The 16,735-nt window shown below is 50.5% G+C and overlaps 2 protein-coding genes across 2 annotated transcripts in view; one reads left to right on the top strand and one right to left on the bottom strand.

The window, feature by feature from the left end:
• Positions 1–3,438, top strand: part of ASPHD2 (aspartate beta-hydroxylase domain containing 2) — an 11,491-nt gene extending 8,053 nt beyond the window's left edge. Inside the window, exons 2-3 of the mRNA XM_011975345.1 lie at positions 868–981; positions 1,511–3,438. Coding sequence (XP_011830735.1) covers positions 868–981; positions 1,511–1,620 — 224 coding nt within the window. The 3' untranslated portion in view covers positions 1,621–3,438. The remainder of the gene's footprint in view (positions 1–867; positions 982–1,510) is intronic.
• Positions 3,439–9,656: 6,218 nt separating this feature from the next.
• HPS4 (Hermansky-Pudlak syndrome 4) overlaps positions 9,657–16,735 on the bottom strand; it is a 35,625-nt gene continuing 28,546 nt past the window's right edge. The window contains exons 13-14 of the mRNA XM_011975346.1: positions 15,382–15,490; positions 9,657–12,163 (exon numbers count right to left, since the gene is read on the bottom strand). Of these exons, the coding sequence (XP_011830736.1) occupies positions 11,992–12,163; positions 15,382–15,490 (281 nt within the window). The 3' untranslated portion in view covers positions 9,657–11,991. The remainder of the gene's footprint in view (positions 12,164–15,381; positions 15,491–16,735) is intronic.

The following is a 16,735-nucleotide window of genomic DNA, read 5'->3' on the forward strand; positions in this document are numbered from 1 at the left end:
GTCAGGAGTTCGAGACCAGCCCGGCCAACATGGTGAAACCCCATTTCTATTTAAAATACAAAAATTTGGCCGGGTGCAGTGGCTCATGCCTGTAATCTCAGCACTTTGGGAGGCCGAGGCGGGTGGATCACGAGGTCAGGAGTTCAAGACCAGCCTGACCAAGATGGTGAAACCCCGACTCTACTAAAACTACAAAAATTAGCCTGGCACAGTGGCGGGTGCCTGTAATCCCAGCTACTCGGGAGGCTGAGGCAGGAGAATCGCTTGAACCTGGGCAGCAGAAGTTCCAGAGAGCCAGGATTGCACCACTGTATTCCAGACAGTTTGAGACTCTGTCTCAAACAAAACAAAACAAAACAAACAAAAAAAATTAGCCGGGTGAGGTGGTGGGTACCTGTAAGCGACTCCAGTGCCTCCCAGCTGCTCCGGAGGCTGAGGCAGGAGAATCGCTTGAACCCGGGAGACGGAGGTTGCAGTGAGCCGAGATCACACCACTGCACTCCAACCTGGGCAACAGAGACTCCATCTCAAAAAAAAAAAAAAAAAAAAAGATGTGAAAGGAGGTAAAGAAGCTCCCTCGGGCCTGTTTTATAAGGGTGCTACTCCCATTTATTACGCCCCCGCCTTCGTGATCTGATCACTTTCCAAAGGCCCCACCTCCTAACACCATCACCTCGGGGGTCAGGTTTCAACGTAGGAATTTTGCGGGACACAAGCCTTCAGACCATAGCACGGGCTCCAGAGGGGCTGAGGCAGGTCAGGTGCTTTAGAAGTCAAAAACTCTCACTAAGGCAAATCACCCCCTGCCTCGTGGCCTTCCCTGAATCTTGCCTGCCTTCACTTTCCTTTCTCTGGTTTTCCTACAAGGTCTGAAAACTCCAAATGGCTGTGAGCTGGTGGTGGGGGGAGAGCCCCAGTGCTGGGCAGAAGGGCGCTGCCTTCTGTTTGATGACTCTTTCCTGCATGCTGCGTTCCACGAAGGTGAGTGGCTGCCTTTCCCGCTTCCTTATTATTTTGTTTTTCAATGAATAGACTTTATTTTTTAGAGAAGTTTTATGTTTCCAGAAAAATCAGGCAGAAAGTACCAAGGAGGCCCCTTCGTATCACCCCGTAACACGTACACACACACAGTATTGACGCGTTGTTATTACCTAAAGTTCATCGTTGACATTAAGGTTCACTCTTGGTGTTGTCCATTCATTCTGTGGGTTTTGACAAATGGATGATGACACGGACCTACCCTGACAGTATCATACACAAGAGTTTCACTGCCCTAAAAATTCCCACATAAAGATCCCTCCAGCTCCCCATTTCCTTTTGTCCACCTTGCTCAGAAGCCCACGAAGCCAGGTTTATGTTCTCAGTGAGAGAGGAGGTCATCCGATCCGAGCCGAGGGACAGGATGGGTCCCTGCCCCAAAGCTGAGCACGTAGGGTCCAGCCCTGCCTGGATCCTGCGTCCTGGTTCCAGGGTGGTTTGAACCTCTCCTCTCACCCCTCCTTCCCCCCAGGTTCAGCAGAGGATGGCCCTCGGGTGGTTTTCATGGTGGATTTGTGGCATCCAAACGTCGCAGCGGCCGAACGGCAGGCCCTTGATTTCATCTTTGCTCCAGGACGATGAGAGCATTACCCGTGCTGGAGTCGGCAAGAGGGGCCGAGGCGGGGTCTGGGCAGACTGTGGTCCGGTCCGGTCCCTACCGGTGTGATGATTCCATGCTCAGAAACCTGCCTCAGCGGAAAGCTCTTCTTTGGGATTTTATATCATGTCGGGTCCCTCTTTCCTTTGGTTATTGTAAATGGAAACTTTTCAGCTTGTATTTCCTTAAATTTTTTTTTTTTTCCTTCCAATCATTTGCTTCAGAGATTCCTTTCTGGCCTAACAGCGCATTCCTTTGATTCTGTGACCAGAGACTTAGAGCCCTTGTAAGTCTGTCTTCTGTTCCTACTTGTTCTTTTTCAGTGCTCCGAAATAAGAGTAACTAAATGGTTATTTGTCTGAATGTAATAATGTAAAACTTCTTGTGGTCATCTTAAAAAAACAAAAAGACAAAAAAACTAAACTAAAAACTGCAAACCAGAGAGCTGGAGAACTTGGCCTCTGATGCTGGCACACAGGGGGCCCTTCAGCCGCCCGAGGGCAGAGGGACAGTCTGCAGCTCCCGCACCTGACTGGCTTCATAGCTGGGTGGAGAGGCTGCCAGACACGGTCAGGATGGCGCACAGCGTCCAGCCCAGGGATACTGTCACCATCGCTCACCTCACCCTAAACCTTGTCAGGTCCCTGATGGCAAAAGCATTGGGCCGGCAGGACTGGAGGCTACTCTTTAAACACGGCTTTCCTGCAAAGCTGAAGCTGGTGTCCCCCAGTGCCAAGCTTCGGCTCACACAGATCAGCCACGGAACGTGTGATCCACTTACCTCACTGCCTACAGAAGCCCTACTGCCAAACTGGGCCTGGAAAATTCCCAGTTTTAGCTGTTTTGAGTCCACGATGATGAACGTTAAGGCCACCAGGTTGGCTGATAGGAGCTGTAGGGGGATAAGACCTCACTCACCCAGCGACATTCGGGGAAAGCCTTTCTCTGGCAAAACTGGAATAATAGATCTGACCAAAGTTTCTGTTTTGCTTTGGAGTTCTGTTGCTTATGGTTTTTTTTTTTTTTTTTTGTCTGTACATAAATGTTCAAACACTAGACTCAGAGATAGTGGAAGAGTTGGCCCTGTGTCTTTGTCAGAGCACAAAGGTGTGCACTGCGTGATGATGGCCCAAGCCAGTGTGTGCTAGTGAGGAGACAGAGAAGACCTACACGCCCAGAGGACCCGTGGCCATCGTGCTGGTTTTCTGGTCTCCTGTGAAGAACATGTGGATCTCTTCCTGAAGGAAAAGGTCCCAGGAGACCAGTTTGAAGCACTCAATCTAGAAATAGCCTGTGTTAGCTGATGTGTGAAAGCATAGCCAGCCAGCCACACTAGAGATGCCTTTTCTGAATAATATATTATGGGCAGTGTCAGATTTATAAAGCCGAGGAGTGATTTGGAATATACAGCTGGTCGCAGGTGCAGGTCCAGTGTTTAGACCCGAATGGAAAACAACCGCTTCTAAGAGGTACAACCATCCAAAGAAAACACAATTGAAATGCACCAGGCAGGTACTAGGAAGTGTGCAAAGAGCACATGTCTACATTTGAGTAAAATGTCTACACAGATATTTGTCAGGGACGAGAATGCAGGAAAAGGCAGACATTTCAAACACACCTGAAGTTTTTTTACTCATTAAGTATCTTGTTAAAGAATCACTGAGGTGCATGATTTATACACATCCTGACTACTCTGCTCTGCGTTTACAAAACCAACAGCCCGCGCAGGTACCTAGCTACCTGCATTCATGTGACGTGGTTGAGGAACAGAAGATAAATAAAGGATCTTGCTGAAAACCAGAGTGAAGTGATGAGGTCATCTGTTGTAAAGAAAGACAGGCCAGGCTCGGTGGCTCACGCCTGTAATCCTAGCACTTTGGGAAGCTGAGCGGGGAGGATCGCTTGAGCCGAGGAGTTTGAGACCAGCCTGAGTAACATAGTGAGGCATTGTCTCTACCAAACAAAGAAGCTAGCTGAGTGTGGTGGTGCACACCTGTAGTCCAAGCTACTTGAGAGGCTGAGGTGGGAGGATCACTTGAACCTGGGAGGCGGGGGCTGCAGTGAGCCTAGATCGCGCCAGTGCACTCCAGCCAACATGACAGAACAAGACACTGTCCAAAAAACAAAAAAAAGCAAAACAAAAAACAAAGACTTGCCAGGTAGAAGAGGGCAAGTGACTTTGAGGCTCTTGTGTTTTGAGTCATGTCACAGAGACAGGTGGGTCAATAGAACTGATTGTGGATAGTGAATGAAGCAAAATGTCCCAAAGTAATGGGACTAGCGGGGTGGGGACAACAAGAGCACATCTAGGGTATGTTAATGAGCAATAGATGTCAAACTGGGCAAAGAATGAGGACTCTGGCTTCCGAGAAGCTGAGGATCTAGGACTCCGTGCCAGGAGTTTGTACTCTCGGGATCTTGAGGAAGTCCCTTAGCCTCTCGCAGCCTCAGTTTCTCCTCTGTGGCTATGTGCAGTACCTGGCATATAAAGGGCACCCAACAACACTGTTTCCCTTTCTGCCACAGCGGAGTAGAGAAACAGGTGAAGAGGAAGGCTGCCAGACGGAAGAGATGGGAAAATACATCGGGACAGCAGTGGGTGTGGCCAGAGAAGCCAGTGGCTACTTTCAATTGCCTGTGTCTAATCACAGGGGAAGAAACATGGCCCTCAGTAGCTACGTTTTTCATGTTTTTCCCTTTAGAAGAGAGGGAGACAAGGGGTCTCCCAGCCAGGAGCCCTAGAAGCAGCCGGGCTGTCGCGTGTTTTCGCCTGCAAGCGGGGTTCCAGCCAGCAGTCCTGGCCGGGCTGCCACAGCGAGCGGAAGGGAAGAGCGCCACTCGCCTGGGATTGCGATGTTTCTCACCCTCCCCAAGTGTGCATTGCCAACTAGGCAATTGCTAAACTAATTTACATCTTGTAGCTCTGGAGGCTCAAGGTGAGAAAGGGTAGCCAGCTGGTTGCAAACGGGAAATCCTGACTTCCACCCGAGACAGCCTGGATTGGCCTCAAGCTCCCTCTGTTCCCGTGTACTCGAGGCCAGACCAATTACTATTTGTACAAGGTCACACCCCGGGTCTTCTGATCTCAAACCATTTCTCCCAGGCACTTGCTCATCAGCCCCTAGAGTCACCCAGATTGTCTGGGTTCTGTCCTTGGTGACAGCGACTGAACTTCTAACATTGAGTGCTCTGTAGCATACTGTAGGGTAGAGAGGAGTGATCCTGGTGTGCTGGTCCTTGACTGTGGCTGCACGATGCAGTCACCTGGGAACTTGTGGGAAACCCCAAAGTCCACACCTCACTCCCAAAGCATCTTTTTTCATTGTTCTGAGAGTGGGGTCCAGGCATGGGTCTTTGTTTTAAACTCACTTCTGGTTATGATTACAATGTGTAGTTCGGGCTGAGGGTCGCTGCTGTGAGTAGCAAGAAGGGTAAGGCCGTTGAAACCACGCAGCCTGGAGGTTAAAGTCTGAGCTATGCCCCTGTGTAACACCGGGCAGGCCACCTAACCTTGGTCTCTAGAGGACAGCCACTGTTTTTTGTTGTCTGTTTTTGTGCTTTTGAGACAGAGTCTCACTCTGTTGCCCAGGCTGGAGTGCAGTGGCACAATCTCGGCTCACTGCAGCCTCCACCTTCTGGTGATTCTCCTGCCTCAGCCTTGCGACTAGCTGGACTTACAGGCGCCTGCTTCCATGCCTGGCTAATTTTTGTATTTTTAATAGAGACAGAGTTTTACCATGTTGGCCAGGCTGATCTCGAACTCCTGACCTCAAGTGATCAGCCCGCCTCTGCCCCCCAAAGTGCTGGGATTGCCGGCATGAGCCACCATGCCTGGCCGGCAGCCACTGCTTTTAACCCTGTCCTGCCAACAGTATGAGCCTCTTGCAAGACGATAACATCCCCAGGCTTAGTCCTTGGGTCTCCAGAGCTGGGCCCATGATCCAGATCCAACCAATCAGTCTTCCAAACTCTGCGCTACTGAGAGATTGGGTCAGGGCTGGGCACGTGATCCAAGTTCTTTTTCTGGGACCACTGCGAAAGAAAGGCCACTTCTTTTTATTGGGTGGGTGGGGTGAAGGCAAAGAAGCCGAGAGAGAAACCCACAGAGGCAAGTGGGGCCTGCGCTGTGGAGATCACGTGAGTCCTCAACACAGCTCTGCTGGAAACCAGCTCTACCTCTGGACTTTTCTGTTACATGAGCCAATAAACGTGCTTTTTATTCGTAAGCCAAGTTTGAGTTGTGGTTTCTATCCCTTGCCACCAAAAGTCCTAATCCACTCTGTGAGTGTCAAGTGAGGTTTTGGTCAGATGCTATTATGTCGTGGTCTGGGTGGATGGGAGAGGTACACTCCATATACATTGTCAGGATATAAATATGAGTAGCAGAGGCTAAGCACAAGATGAGGTGTTTTTTTTTTTTTTTTTTTGAGACGGAGTCTCACTCTGTCGCCCAGGCTGGAGTGCAGTGGCGCAATCTTGGTTCACTGCAAGCTCTGCCTCCTGGGTTCACGCCATTCTCCTGCCTTAGCCTCCCTGAGTAGCTGGGACTACAGGCGCCCGCCGCCATGCCCGGCTAATTTTTTGTATTTTTAGTGGAGATGGGGTTTCACCGTGTTAGCCAGGATGGTCTTGATCTCCTGACCTTGTGATCCGCCTGCCTTGGCCTCCCAAAGTGCTGGGATTACAGGCGTGAGCCACCGCGCCCGGCAAAATGAGGTTTTTAAGGACCATCATGCCTGCTGCCAGCAACCTTCCATAACATTTAACTCCCCAGCCGAGTCTTGCTAACCAGATGTAAACACAGGGAACAGGACAGAATCAGGCCACATATTTTAGAACTGCTGACAGATGGCAGGGAAAATACTCAAGCAGATTGCAGCTTTAGGAGGCAGGAGGCAGCACACACAGGAATTGGTTTACTCTCCGCCTCTTTCCCAGGCACACACATTGCTTCTCACTTCTGGGTACCTGCCCTTCCCCATCTCTCCCCGCTTCCCACACATTAGCCACCCCCAAGTTCAAGGTGAGGGCACCTGCTTCTTTGAGCATGGAGAGTATTGTGCACCCTATGAGGTTCCTTCCCCTATCTTATCCTTGTCAACTGCACATTTAATACATGAGAAAACAGGCTCAGAGCAGGCAGTTGACATGAACAAGGTCACGCGGCCAGCTGGAGGGTGAGCGGGAATTGGAAGCCGAGTATCCAGGCCCACAGCACAGCGCATCTTCTGCAGTCTGGACACACATCCAGGCCTCATTTCCTCAGCATGCAGAAGGACCACACCCCTCCGACCCCCAGGTCCTTCTCCCTGTCCTGGGAGGCCACGTGCCTTCTCAGAACACTCAACAGGACCCTCCATTTGCTGAGGGCCCATGATAGGCCAAGTCCTTACATACATTTCCTTTTCCTATCTGTTTTAAAGAAGAGGACACTGAGGCTCAGAGACAGAAAAGCAACTTGCCCTGATCTCCAGCAATAAGTTGCAGAGCTGCAATTTGAACCCACCTGTCTGACACCAAAGCCCATGTGCTCCTGCCACAGCCATAGGAGCCAGCCCAGCCTGGGTGGGGAGGAAGGATGAACAAGGTGCCTTTTAGCAGCACACTTGGCAGAGGACTTGTCTCCCTCTCCTCCCCATGGGTTTGGTGGCGAGGGCCCCAAGGCCTTTCCTTGGGGTGCTTGGCCCAGCCAATAGCGAGGCAGGGCAGGGGAGAAGGGTTCCAACTCTCGGCTTGGACCTCAGCATATATAGGCAATCATAAAACACCTCCCAGCTCTTGACAGGATTCCAAAGCACTCTCTGGGTTTTATTCTCAGGGGAAGTACAGCTAATTTCAGGTTTGGACATTTAAATCCTGGATCAACAGAAAAGGTGTCCTATTTTCACCTTGAAGCCCTTAGAATCTTCACTGTAAGCTTCCCAAACTCGACAAATATGTTGAAGAAAGAAAGATCTAGAGTAGGTTTTATTTGTAAGCTAGGATGCCAAGCGTGGGTCTGACACCTGCCCTCCCCCGTCTCCTCACAGAGAGCCGGGTGGCAGTCAGAATCAAGAAGCAAAGCAGGGGACAAGTGCTTTCCCACATCCACTGCCCTTTTCCCAGGAGCAGCGGTGGGTTCAGGGGTTGGGACAGGCGTGTGTGTGTCGGGAACACAGGCTGAGTATTAGTGTGGGTTTCCTGCCACTCCCTCCGCCAGCTCCTTCAGGGCAGGAATCTATCTCCTTGGCTGCCTTCTCCACTGGAGCTGTCCCTCCCTGCCCCAAACCTAATCTGTGCCCATGTGTGTCTGCCCATTATCTGGCCTCCTCTCTGCTTCAGCCATTCCCCTTCCCACCTGGACGACCACAGCCTCCTGGTGGTCTCCACTCCTGCCCAGTTTATTCCCTATTCAGGAGCTAGTGACCTTCCTCACAAGAATCAGCTCAAGTCAGTCCCCTGCATTTTTCTTCCTTTTCTTTGAGGGGGGGGTCAGAGCCTCACTGTCGCCCAGGTTGGAGTGCAATGAATCTCAGCTCGGCTCACTGCAACCTCCACCTCCTAGGTTCAAGCAATTCTCCTGCTTCAGCCTCCCGAGTAGCTGGGATTACAGGCACACGCCACCACAGCTGGCTAATTTTTGTATTTTTAGTAGAGAGGGGGTTTCGTCATGTTGGCCAGGCTGGTCTTGAACTCCTGAGTTCAAGTGATCCACCCGCTCTGGCCTCCCAAAATGCTGGAATTATACAGGCGTGACACCGCACCCGTCTCACTCCCCTGCTCAAAGGCTCCCCTGTGCCCCGCACCATGGCAACCTCGTGTGGGGCCCCAGCTCTTCTCATGCCCTACCGGTGCTCTGTGGCTTGGCGCTACTGAGAGGGAGGGAACTGGGCATCACAAGGAGAAAGCGAGTTTGCAGGAGGATGGATTTGTTTCCTGTGGCTGCTGTAACAAATGACCACACACCCGGAGGCTTACAACACAAATCCATGCTCTCACGGTTCTGGAGGCCAAAGTCCGAAATCAGTTTCACGGGACCGAATTCAGCATGTTGACAGTCACAGGCCGTCTGCACACTCTACGGCGGAATCCACTTCTTGCCTTTTCTGGCACCGGGTGGCTGCTGGCATTCCTTGACTGGCGGCCGCATCACTCCAGTCTTTGCCATCTTCACACGGCCTTCTTCTCCGTGTGAGTAACCTCCCCTTGCCCCTCTCCTAAAAGCACACTTGTGAGGGCATTTAGAGGCCATAGGATAAGCCAGGATCACCTCTTTGTCTCAAGATCCTTCACTCAACCACACCTGCAAACATCTGATCCAACAAGGCAACATTCACAGGTTCTGGGGATTGGGACCTGATCTTCGGGGGCCACCATTCAGCTCACCGCACACACAGGGAAGTGGCCTGTGGCAGGCAGGCCCACACCAGAGAAAGCCCTGCTGCTGCTACTCACCCACTCGGAGCAGGGCGGGGTGTTAAGAGCGCAGTAACTGGGCAGCATGGGAAGTACATCTTAGCCACATTGGAAAGGACCACCAAGGGGGTTAAATATGCAAGGCAGACACCATGGAAGGCAACTCCAACAAAGCCCCTGGGCTCCACTTGCTACCACCCTCTATCTGTGGAAGTGACAAGGGCCCAGAAGTCTAGCTGCTTCCCTCCAGGGGAGGAGACAGTTTGATTAGCTCAAACGTCCCCTCTGGGGGTCCTTTCCCAGGAGGAATCTGACTGCCGCTTGATATGGTTTGGCTGTGTCCCCACCCAAATTTCATCTTGTAGTTCTCATAATCCCCACATGTCGTGGGAGGGACCTGGTGGGAGGTAACTGAATCACGGGGGTGGTTACTTCCATGCTGTTCTTGTGATAGTGAGTTCTCACGAGATCTGACGGTTTTGTAAGGAGCTTTCCCCCTACTTCACTCTGCACTTCTCCTTGCTGCCACCATGCGAAGAAGGATGTGTTTGGTTCCCCTTCTGCCGTGATCGTAAGTTTCCCAAGGTCTCTCCAGCCCTGCGGAACTGTGAGTCAGTTACACCTCTTTCCTTTATAAATGACCCAGTCTCGGGTATGTCTTTATTAGCAGTGTGAGAACGGACTAATACACCACTATTAATCACTCATGGGACCTTTATCCTTCCAGTTCACAGGTGGCAGATGGATGGCACAGACGGAGCCAAAACAGAGGCTTTTCTGCCCTGAAGAGCCACTAGAATCTGTGGTCCTGGATGACTGACAGTGGCACTCGGTGTCAAGTAGGAGTCCAGGGTGGGCAGGCTGTCCTGCAAACACTGCCTTCCCCTGGGAAACGTGGCCATAGGAGGTTGTGGTGCCCACTCCAGCAAGAACATGCTGCTTGGCCATCCGTCGCTGGGCCTGTACTCTGGGGGTGCTAATTTTGAGGGGATGGGCCTGGGGCTGTGGGATAAACGGTGTCCTGAGCGACCCCCTGAAACCTCTGAAATATTAGAACAGGAAAACAGCGGGCTGAGTGTTTCTTTTCTGCAGCCTCTGGGCCACAGTTACCAAGCTTTAGAGATGACAGCTGCAGCTGCCAGTGCCCTGGGGCTCTGAGCAGAACCTCCACTGCAGAAACTAAGCAGGATCAGAGGAGGAAAGAAAGGGGCTCACCTGCAAAGTCAAGTTTCAGGACTTTACTTTTTCTGAGTTAATCCAGGTGGATGAGACTTTTCCATATACAGGGATAGGCTTTGTACGGTTCCATTTTGGGTCAGTGGAAGAATTTTCACAACACAAATGGCATTATAAAGTTGTCTTGTCTGGCCTGGTACTGGGGACCACTGGTCAAAGATAAGGCGAGACATTGCGGGGGCTTCCTGGAGCTGCAGCAACCACAGCAGAGAACCTGCAATGAATTTTTTTCTGGGAGAACATAGTAGAGGAGTAAGACAACATTTATCCTAGCTTCAGATAGGATCCTCTTCCATCTAGGCAGATGGGATCCAAGAGACAGGAGGGATCCTGGAGAGAGGTGACAGAAGAGGGTGACACAGGCTTGGTGTATTGGATCAGCTGCAGCTGCTGCTCCCTGGAGCGGCAGGCAGCAGCCTGGCACCCCTGCAAACAGACGGTCCTTACCCAGCCACACTGAACTCAGGGAAGGGAAAGAGGGATGTGCCCACGTTACACACACACACACACACACACACACACACACACACACAATCTTAACCCTTACCTTTGCCACAAAAAATGCTGCCACTTAATTACTCAGAACTCAATAGTGTTTTTTGGCTATTTTATTTTTAGTCCTTGGAAGCTTGTTTCAAGAAAAAGACACCATATCATAAACATCAGATATCAGTTCACTGACATGAAATTATTAACCATACAACTTTCAAATGGAATCTCAAGTACTTCCAGTAAACATTCAGTTAAGATTTTGACAAGTATTTTCATCCTGCAATCTGTCTCATACTGTCAAAAAAAAGTCTGACTATAATGTAATAGAACTGAGGTTTTAAGTACCACACAAGTCCAGGAACACACAAATGAATGTCATTCCCTTTCACGCAGCCACCACTGAAAAGCACAATTGCTTTTACCCCCAGACATCTTGTAAACTCCTATTTAGGGACACTCGCTCAAGAGGAACCAGCCGCACAGCCCACTTGCAGTCAAAGGCAGCACAGGTTGGTCCTGCTGTCGCTGAATTCTCAGGGCTCAGCCCCCAGGGCTTTTATAAAGGGATCTCAAAAGCCCAAACTCCCTTCCATATTACTAAGGCTTGCCCCCATTGTGGGTCCAAAGAAGACACCCCTAGATTTGAGTAGAGTTCCAACAGAATTCAACCAGGCGGTCTCCGTGTGCTGTTGCTTCCCTGCAGGAATGATCTGGACCTCCCAGCAGGACCGCACTGGAGAAACCTACCTGCGACGTGGGCGTGGAGTCTGCCTGCTCACAGATCTGGCTCCTCACTGTGCAGTCACACCGCCTACCACCCACCTGGTGTCGGGGTTGAATACACACTCTGGGCTAGTGGACGATCAGGTTCTAGAAAAAATGCCAACCTGGAATCTTGTGGCACCAGTTCAAGCTGGGATGGAACAGTAGCAGGAGATATGAAATACCTCAAGCTCAGTGTGGCAGAGAGGGAGCCAAGCCCATCCCGGCCCCAACGCCACCAATGAAATACAGTTCTTTATCAAGTGCTCTAGGTCTCCTGACCTAAAGAACTAACCCCTGCCCGCAAACACATCCCTATCTGCAAAAGGAGTAACAAAAACTCAAATATCATTACGTTCCTAAAAAAGGGAATGTTTTCAAGAAAAATAAAATAGAGGAGCCTTTTCGATGATAAAAGGCAGAACTTCCTTTGCTGGTTTTCTCCTTCCCAGTCACCTCCTGGGCGCAGCTCAGAGCAAGTTCACCCCGTGCTTCAGCAACTTCTGCTTGGCTTTGCCAGAGAGGTTGAAGGCGCCATCCTGAGGGTTTGGGAAGCCAGAGCTCCGTGCTGCAGGTGCCAGCTGCTGGAAATACGTCTCCTGGATGGGGTTGCAACAGGCGTACACGGCCGTGGAGGCGTTTCTGTTGGAAGAAGAAAGAAGACTATGGTCCGATGCTGCTGGTGCTAATAGACCACACAGAGACCTCAGTAAGGTTCTTGTCACAGAGGACCCAGGACACCCAATGTGGCATGTGCAGCTGTCATGGAACGGGATTCTATTTATTCAGCGGAGTTTCAGGCTTCAGTGCCAATACCATCTTTCCTTCCTTTCAGCTCACTAGATGCTGGAAGAGTCCGTGGTGGGACCATCCACGGTGGCAGCAGCCACAGAGACGGGAGTCATAAGTGCCGCATAAAGGAACTGTGGAGTGCCGGCTTGCTGATATACTGAGCTATGCAATGTGCTCTGCATACAGTCTCTGCTTTGCCCCTCACATAAGCTCTGCAGCGGTGGTACAGTCCCATTTCACAGACAAGCACCCTGAGGCTCAAAGTGAGTAGCTGGGGCTGCCCTGCCTCTATGACAAGGCAATGGCAGTGTCTGAGAAAGGAGTCTAGTCTGCTCTCCACACTGGGGGCAGCTGGACAGACTGAGGGGGAGTGAAGGACAGGAGTGGGATGTGACATGAAGTGACAGGAAGCCTGTGGACACAGAGGGAGGGATGAGGGCACCACACAGAGGCAGAGCCACCTGGGAGGAGCCAACTTTAGGCCAAGGTAAACCCCCTGGTTTCTGGATCCTGCCTCTCCAACTATCCTATAGGCCTCAGTTTCCCCCAAATCTAGTGAAAAAGGGTGGAGTCAGGGACTGCTAAGGCTCCCCTCACTCAATTCTCTACTGCCTTGTAAGAAGGGAGAAAAATCCCACCCTATTCCAAGCTTCAGTGTCTCTAGTGGGTGCACCCACTGGCCCAGCAGGAAAATCTCTTCTCATAGCCCTGTGGGAGGGCTCCGAGGCCAGGTGGTAATGAGCATGGATCTGGAGTCACACACTCAGGTGCTGATCCCAGCCCTGTTACTTCCTAGGGTGTGTCCTGGGCTGCTAGTCAACATTTCTGAGTCCCAGCTTTTTCATCTGTACAGTGGATTTGTAACAGTATGCGCCCTCAGGGAAGTTCTGTGTGTATGTTTTTTTTTTTTTTTTAAGAATGAGATTAAGTGAGTGCTTAACACATGGTGAGTGGTTAAGAAATGGTAGCTGTTGTTTCTATTACTATTATTAAAATAATCTCTCAACAAATGCCTTGAGCTACGTATCTCAACACTAAACCTCTCTCAGCTCCAAGAAAGGTGACATACTGCAGGGCCACAAGGTGGTTGGTGGAGCAGATGCTGACATTTTACTTGTTTCCACCTCCCACAAAACAGACACACACCCCCCAACACAGCCAGTTCCCAAACCAGTGACTGTAGATGCAAGTCGCCTCTGGGTGGCCAGTCTGGGGCAGCTGTGAATTAAAGCCAGAGAAGACACATTTCTGACAGAAAGATCTATTGAGATACTGGCTGGAAACAGTGTGAGGCAGCAGAACACCTGCCACTCAAGTGTGGCGGGTGACAGGGCATCGGAACCATCCTAATCACCCACCCGGCTCCCTGTCAGTCCACCGTGACCCAGGCCCCTCGCACTGGACCACACTGCCGTGACACTGAAACCTGTGTGGAAAGGTCGTACCAGTGCTTGAACAGTTGGAGAACATGCTTCAAATCCTGGCCCTGCCACTTAAGAAGAATACAACCCTGAGCAAGCTGCTTATCCTATTTGTGCTTCAATTTTCTCATCTGTAAAATGAGAATTTAAAAAATGCCCTTGAAGCTGGGCGCAGTGGCTCACACCTGTAATCCCAGCACTTTGGAAGGGCGAGGTGGGCGGATCACGAGGTCAAAAGATCAAGACTATCCTGGCCAACATGGTGAAACCCTATCTCTACTAAAAATACAAAAATGAGCTGGGCACGGTGGCAGGCGCCTGTAGTCCCAGCTACTTAGGAGGCTGAGGCAGGAGAATCGTCTGAAACCGGAAGGCAGAGATTGCAATGAGCTGAGATTGAGCCACTGCACTCCAGCCTGGCGACAGAGTGAGACTGTCTCAAAATAAATAAATAAAAAATAATGCCCTTGACCATATGGTTCCAAGGGCTACGTGGACTAATATATACATTGCCAGCACTGCCCGTGACCTGCTACCGTGCTTTATTTTCTGTTACCAGCTGTCAACCAAATTCTCAGGTCCCAGCCTCCCAGGGATTTTATAAAGTGATCTCTAAAGCCCAAACTCCCTTTCCAGTTTCATAAGAGAAGCATGTAGAAAGAAAAAAACAAATTCGGTTGGTTAAATACTGTAAATTACAATAGTCATCAATAGATCTATATTTCTCCTGGCATGGAGATGTTCAAGCTATGCCATAATGTGAAAAAAGACAACTGTAAAATTGTACATTAGTAGGATCCTATTTTCTAGAAGACTTAAAATAATTAAAAATACAATTAATCTATATGTACAAAAAATAAAAACCAAACACCAATAAAACCTGGAGCAATACATGCCAAACTGTAAAATGTGGTTATTTCTTGGTGTGTGATGGGGTGAGGGGAGAGGAAAATGCTTTACGTGATAGATTTCCAAGCATTCTGCATGACTGTATCATCAGCATGTATTATTATTATTATTTTTTTTTTGAGATGCAGTCTCACTCTGTCGCCCAGGCTGGAGTGCAATGGTATTATCTTGGCTCACTGTAACCTCTGCCCCCTGGGTTCAAGTGATTCTCCCGCCTCAGCTTCCTGAGTAGCTGGGATTACAGGCATCCACCACCCTGCCCAGCTAATTTTTTGTATTTTTAGTAGAGACAGGGTTTCACCAGGTTGACCAGGTTGGTCTTGAACCCTGACCTCAAGTGATCCGCCTGCCTCCCAAAGTGCTGAGATTACAGGTGTGAGCCACTGTGCCCAGCCATATGACTTTTTAATTAGAAAGACAACAATATTTCAACACTGTTTCTGGCAAGGAGACGGAGCCGCCATCCCTAGTAATGGATGTAGCTCCATGATGGCGAGGACCTCAGGTTCCTTCACTGCTGGACCCCAAGCGTCTAAAGTAGGAAGGGAAGCAGAAAGTCCATGGCACGTGACCGCACAACAGTGGATAATGGCGGCAATAGGAACAAAGGAAGGCCTTAAGGAGAGTAACTAGAAAGTTCTTCATCTACTTAGGAATAAGGCGCTGCCTGGGCCCCACAGGTGGTTCCCGTGAGCAGGACCGTGGAGAGTAGTGGGGGATCGACTCAGGGAGGCTCACCTGACGGTCATTTCATAAAGCGCGGGCAGCTGGGCAAACTCGCTATGCATCAGGCTGACGGCCTGGAGGAAGCGGCGATCCTGCGGGGTGGCCACCTGCGGCAGGTTTGCTTCCAGAAGAGGACACAGACTTGTGAAGAGCAGACAGTTACCCTCCGCCCTCCCACCCCCTGAAGCCTGGTACTGAACACTGGGACGAGCACGGCTCAAGGCTATGAGTGTGACTGCCCGGGGCAGAGACAAAGGCCTGGGGCGCTGGGCTTCTGCTGCTGCCGCCATGCGATGCAGCACCCGGTTTCTGCGTGTGGATCTCAACATTCTGAGACAAACCTATCACAGTTATGTGAACATGAACTTCTCTCAAAACACTGGGAAACACCAGAAACAGACACATGAGCAGACAAGCGTCTGCCCAGCGAACGCCACACTCGGTGGGAGTGGGCTCCCGGTGAGAGAGAGCCCTGAATGCAGGCCCGACAACTCTGTGCACAGCCGTGTCATCACGATGCTGGGGCTCGAGTTCTCACCTCCACCCGTCTCTAGAATCTGGCATCCCCATCGCCCCGGGCCCCTTGCCTGGTTCTTACCCATCAGCAAGCTCTGAATGCGGTCGTAATGTGTGAAGCTGTAGGCGCTGCTCGTGGAGGCTGTCTCACCCCTGGGCAGCGTCTCTTTTAGGTGGACTTCCAGCCCATTCAGCGACGCCAGGCTGCTGTGGTACTGCAAACGGGGAGAGGGTCATGGGCTTGTAGGGCTGACCTCAGCAAGCCTTCTGAGGGCTAGTTAACCACAGACTTAGTTAAAAAATAATCCTCCAGCCAGGTATGGTGGCTCACACCTGTAATCCCAGTGCTTTGCGAGACCGAAGCGGGAGGATCACTTGAGCCAGGAGTTCAAGGCTGCAGTGAGCCGAGACCGTACCACCGCACTCCAGCCTGGGTGACAGAGTGAGACTCTGTCTCAAAAAACAAAACAAACCAAAAAAATAAATCATTCATGGAGTATCTTACTGCCCACTTGATCCAGCAAAATGGACTCTCACCAACATTTTTCTTTCACCCTTATGTTCTAATGTTTTTTTAATTACTGATTATATTACAGGAGACAGAAAAGAGATGAGTAAAAAAATAAACTAATAAGAAAAACTACTCATCTTTTCACCACCCAGTAATAGCCACTGTTCCCACTGTGGTGTATCTTATTTTAACCATGGCTTTCCTCCCCAGGCTGCATGATTTCACATTACAAATAGCCTGGGACCATCCAGTGTTTCTCACTGGCCCCAGGTAGAGAAGTCCCTCACCGGATGTAACAAGGTAACTTCTCACTGCAACATCTAGCACTGATAGCCTAGT

This window comes from Mandrillus leucophaeus, unplaced genomic scaffold, assembly GCF_000951045.1.
Source record: "Mandrillus leucophaeus isolate KB7577 unplaced genomic scaffold, Mleu.le_1.0 Scaffold154, whole genome shotgun sequence".
NCBI lineage: Eukaryota > Metazoa > Chordata > Mammalia > Primates > Cercopithecidae > Mandrillus > Mandrillus leucophaeus.